General features: G+C 55.3%; 1 protein-coding gene across 1 annotated transcript in view; it reads right to left on the bottom strand.

Annotated features, from left to right (window-relative positions):
• Positions 1 to 1,066: 1,066 nt before the first annotated feature.
• The window catches only part of IFITM10 (interferon induced transmembrane protein 10), a 12,762-nt gene continuing 8,565 nt past the window's right edge, over positions 1,067 to 5,263 (bottom strand). Inside the window, exon 4 of the mRNA XM_027868719.1 lies at positions 1,067 to 4,273. Within this exon, the coding sequence (XP_027724520.1) occupies positions 4,124 to 4,273 (150 nt within the window). The 3' untranslated portion in view covers positions 1,067 to 4,123. The remainder of the gene's footprint in view (positions 4,274 to 5,263) is intronic.

Genomic DNA, 5,263 nt, shown 5'->3' on the forward strand with positions numbered 1-5,263 from the left:
TCCTTGACCCTGAAAATGTTTCCCTTGTCTTGATAAATCCCTGTGGGTGATCTGGGTCTTGTGTCCTGAGCACTTAGTCAGCAGCTTCCAGCCAGGCTCATTCTGGGGTCTGGGGGTATTGGCCTGGCACATTGGGACACTGTTGGATATTGGGTCAGAACTGTCCCATTTTGCTCCTTCCTCGTGGGTTTCACCGATACTGGGCGACTTCTCCAGGGTGATGATCACAATGTCTTCCTGACTGCAGGCTCCTGCTTCTGTGTTCTGTTGCATCTTGTAGCTGCCCCCTGTGAAGGACCTCAGGAGGAGGGGGCAGGGCAGAGCCCTCAGGCTCTTTCCAGCATCCACATGGCCTTTACAAAGAGGGGTGTAAGAAAGGACAAAACATGCTCGCTTTACATTAACCCGCCTTCAGGAAAGCTGAGCATGTGAAGCAGGCTTCGGACATACCCTGGGACCTTTCTTTGCTCCCCGGCCAGGGGGCCCATGCCCTTCTTCTCTGGGGTCAGGGCCCAGTCTTAGGGGCTGCTCTCTCTCGCAGCAGCTAAAGAGAGTATTCTAGGGTACAGTTTGACTCATTTGGCCTAAGGAAAATCACATAAAAGACCCACAGGAGCCTCCCCAAATAATGGATTCCAATGAGCACCATCTTCTTCCCCAGGCCCCGGGTGCTGGTCCAGGTCACAGAGAGGGTGAAGTGGGGCAAGGGGCATCCTCGGTAAGAGAGGCGCTGGGAAACAGTCTTCAACCTCAGCACCTCCCCAGGAGGGCATCAACCATCTCCCACCTTGGCCTGGGTCCTGTATACAAACCAGTCTTGAGAAGGGGTGAGGGGCCCCTGGCTACACAGGGCTGGCAGGGCCTGGACAGAGCTGGTGGCGTGAGGCAGAGGAGTAGGATTCAGGGTGCTGGGGAGCAGGGCAGGCAGAACTTTGCAGCCTGAAGGAGCCCCTATCTGGGTGCTCTGTGTATATCTACCCTGTTTGGAGATGCGCTCAGGGCCCCCAGGCGCTCGAAGCCTGTGCAGTTCACTGTGTCCACTGTGAGACAGAAAAGCTCCATTCCATTCAGTTAGACAAACATTTATTAGTCACCGAGTGTGTGCGAGGCCCTTTGCCAGACAAGAGGTTCGATTACAAAGACAGATAGTTCACAAGTCCTGTCAGTGAGCGCTAGGTCTGATTGGGGGAGGGGTGTCAGCAGAGAGAGCAAAGCAGCACTGTGCCTTCGGATAGCTGGGAGAGCCCAGGCAGGGAGCGATGGCCTTCACTAGCAGAGGAAAGGCAGGCTTCCTGGGGCAGGGGACTGCTGCTCCAGGCCTTGAAGGAGGCAGGAATCCTGGGCCTCCCTCCACCTCATGGGCCACTCAGGCAGCTTCCCTGAATGCTGCTGGCCTCAGTGTAATCCAGAGATGGGAAAAGAGCCCCAGGAAGAGCCCCAGAGTTGCTGTATTAACTCAGGCCTTGCCTGACAGCCATCCATGGTCCTGATGGCTCAGAACCCACAAATGGGGGTACCTGGTCCTTCCTTCTCCTTCTATCTCTGCTTCTTCCTCCTTCACCCAGGCTCCCACTCCCACCGTCTGAGCCTGGCATAGGGAAATGAGAGAACAATAAGTGGTGAAATTGAGGCCTAGAGGGGAAAGAATTGACCCAAGGTCATATGGTTAATCGGTGGCAGAGCCAGGATGCAAAGCCAGGCCCTGACGCCCAGTTCAGAGATGGATCACACCAGGATAGCAGGAGCCTGAGCTGTGTCCCTCCCCTTCCTCCAAATTGCGTAAATATCTCAGAATAGGAGAGGTCTATGGAAATGACCAGGAAAAAAAGGGCCCTTTGGAGCATGGCAGTGGTGGGAGCTGGCAAGTGGATCAAGAGGTGGTGTGGGGCCATGGCCCAGGCCAAGGGCAAGGCTGGGACCTAGCTGGGACAACTGCGTCAGGAGGCTGCGAATGCCATTGGTGTGGTCTGTTTGCCTGCCTGCTGGGTGGTTCCACAGCCCCTCGCCAACCTCGCCATCAAAGTGCCCCATTCGTGGTCAAGCTCAGGCTGGCCCTGCACATGGGCTGCCCACCCCATCTGCAGACCTACCCCGATCACCTCCAATCTTCCAGAACCGGGAGTTGCCCTGGCTCCAGCTGTGGGACTGCTGCCGCAAACCTGGCTGTCCCCAGCCCAGCCCTGGGGGATGCTGCCCCATTGCCCCCTCTGTTTTGGTTTGTCCCTACAGGAAGGTTGGCCTCTGCTCTTGATGACAGCACTAGTGGCTTCAGTGGGACAGAGGGGTCTTCCCAGGGGTCAGCTAGCATCAAGCTCCTTCCTATTCCCTTGACCTTCAGGCCCCGTCCAATGCATTCATCATCCCCCCAACACTCCTCTCCCTAGGATCAGTCAGCATCCCAGCCAGGGGCATGAGGGTTTCCTGGGGGCTCAGGTAGATGAAATCCTGGGAACAGAGTGGGGGAAAATAGGCAGCAAAGGGAGAGGGTCTGCTGGCTGCTCGTCCATCCTGCCTTGGCTCCTGAAGGTAGGTTAGTAGAGCTGAACTGAGCAGTCTCAGGACCTGGGGGCTTGCTTTTCTTTAGATGGTGAATTATCTCTGTTTCGTTATTTACCTCATGCCCCCGATGGACTGTCAAACTCAGTCATAGATTTGTCTTAACTGGGAGGGACCACAGAGCCCTGTCCACCTTGACTGGACAGAGGGAGAACCTGAGACCCTGGGGAGGGCAAGGACTTGTCCAAGGTCACACTGCTAGTAAGTGTGAGTCAAGTCTTCTTAGTACAAAATCAGTGCCCTTCTGACCCCAGCTCTGCTAGCAAGAAAAAACAAAAAAACACACACAAAAAAAAAACACAGAAGGGTATTCTCACAAATACAGCAGGACAGAGCCCAAGCAGTGGCCAGTTGGAGAAGGAATGAGCCAGCCAGGCAGACACAAAGGAACAGGCACGGACACACACACACACACACACACACACACACACACACACACACAGAATTTCAAGTCACAGTGTTTGAGTATAGTTAACGTTAGGTCACAACAACCTTCCAGCCTGGTTTGTCCTCATGTGAGTCTGGTCTCCCCAAGCAGATTTGTAGCTCCTCAGAGCGGGAACCGCTCTGCCCACAGCACTTGGTGAAGGACTGGCCACCCAGGAAATGCTCTGTAAATCTTTGATTTGTTATTAGTAACTAGAGCACTCTAATTAGCTGGGTGAGCCTAGCAAAGACATTCCGTCTTGGTGGACCTGTTTCCTCGACAATCAAATGGGGAGCCCATCACCAGCCCTGCACCCTTCCCTCCCAGGCACATCCATCAGATTCATCGAATGACTTCAAAGACATGGGAGGTGTCCTGAAGGTTGGGAAGGGGATGTGAGCCAGGACTAGACCTTAGGCGTTCTCACACCCCCTCATCTCTAGCCCCAACCCTGGAAATTTGCATTTTGGGGAGCTGGGCAGAGGCGCTTCATTGGAAAGACGCCCATTCTCAGTAGCTCTAAGCAGGGTGACGGGCTGGGGTGAGCCTGGTGGGCAGGCAGCCTGAGCAGCCAGTAGTAACTACCCTCCTGCCTTGCTCCACGGAAGCTCTGGCCTGGTGCTAGGGACTGCGCCCTTAGGAGGTGGGAGGGGAGATGCGAGGGCTGGGGAGCAAAAGTGCTGACAGGCCAGGCTGTCGATTGCTGGGGTTGTGGGTGTAGCTGAAGCACCGGCCCAAGGAGAAGGTTGGGGTGAGGTCTCGGGCCGGGGAGGGCCCTGTACAGTGGGTGGGACGAAGGCATAGCCCCCTGTAGCCCACCTCATCCCCTCCTCCTGTTGCCCAGTACATCCTGGTGGCCCTGAGACCTGGTTCAGCCTGGACCCAGCAGAACTGGGAGCCACATGGAGGGTTCAGTGGGGCTCCCGCCCCACTCTGACTTCCCCAAGCTGTCCCTTCCTGGGTCTCTACCCTTTCCATTCCCCTCCCACCACGTCCCTTTTATATTGAAAATAAATACTTTGAATGATTAATTCCCCCGTAAAAACGTCCAAAGCAAACACTCTTCTCCCCCTGACAGTTCAGGTCAGCGGGATGAGGCGGGGGAGGAAGCAAGGGCCTCCCTGGCCACCCCCCCCCGACTCAGTAGTCATTGAGGGGGTACCGCAGGAAAATGAAGATGAGGACTAGGCAGAAGGCGGCCAGAGCTGAGCTGGTAATGTTGAAGAGACGGGCCGTCTTGGCATCTTCCACAGCCCCGTTCAGATCATTCAGTAGTTTCTTGTCCCGAACCTGAGACCAAAAAAGAAGGGAATGAGGCCCTACCACAGAAGGTGGGCTGAGAAGGAAGTGAGCAGGCTAGCTAGAGCCTGCTCCCATGGCCCCCTCCCAGAGCCTGGCACACCTGGGCCTTCAGCTTGTCTCCTCTCCTAATGATTGCTGAGCTGACTCCCTGAGCTGCTAGGGAGGAAAAGCGGCCTCCTCCACTGCCTTTCTATTTGTCTGTCTGTCTGCCTGTCTGTGAATCCATCTGGCCATCTGTCTGCCTGTCTTTCTACCTGTCTGTCTGTCTTTCTGCCTGTCTGTCTGTCCATTCATCAGCCTGTCCCTCTGTTTGTCTGTCTGCCTGTCTGCCCGTCTGTCTGTCTCTGTCCATCTGTGTTTCTGCCTGCCTGCCTGCCCGTCTGTCTGTCTCTGTCCATCTGTCTTTCTGTCTTTCTGCCTGCCTGTCTGCCTGCCCATCTGTCTGTCTTTCTGTCCATCCATCAACCTGTCCCTTTGTCCATCTGTCTATCTGCTTGTCTGTCTTTCTACCCGCCTGCCTGTCTACTTATCTGTCTTTCTTCCCGTCTGCCTGTCTGCCTGCCCGTCTGTCTGTCTCTGTCCGTCTGTGTTTCTACCCGCCTGCCTGTCTACTTATCTGTCTTTCTTCCCGTCTGCCTGTCTGCCTGCCCGTCTGTCTGTCTGTCTATCTGTGTTTCTGCCTGCCTGTCTGCCCGTCTGTCTGTCTTTGTCCATCTGTGTTTGTCTTTCTGCCTGCCTGTCTGCCTGCCTGCCCATCTGTCTGTCTTTCTGTCCATCCATCAACCTGTCCCTTTGTCCATCTGTCTATCTGCTTGTCTGTCTTTCTACCCGCCTGCCTGTCTACTTATCTGTCTTTCTTCCCGTCTGCCTGTCTGCCTGCCCGTCTGTCTGTCTGTCCATCTGTGTTTCTGCCTGCCTGTCTGTCCGTCTGTCTGTCTCTGTCCATCTGTCTTTCTGTCTTTCTGCCTACCTGTCTGC

This window comes from Vombatus ursinus, unplaced genomic scaffold, assembly GCF_900497805.2.
Source record: "Vombatus ursinus unplaced genomic scaffold, bare-nosed wombat genome assembly UNPS02014790.1, whole genome shotgun sequence".
Taxonomy (NCBI): domain Eukaryota; kingdom Metazoa; phylum Chordata; class Mammalia; order Diprotodontia; family Vombatidae; genus Vombatus; species Vombatus ursinus.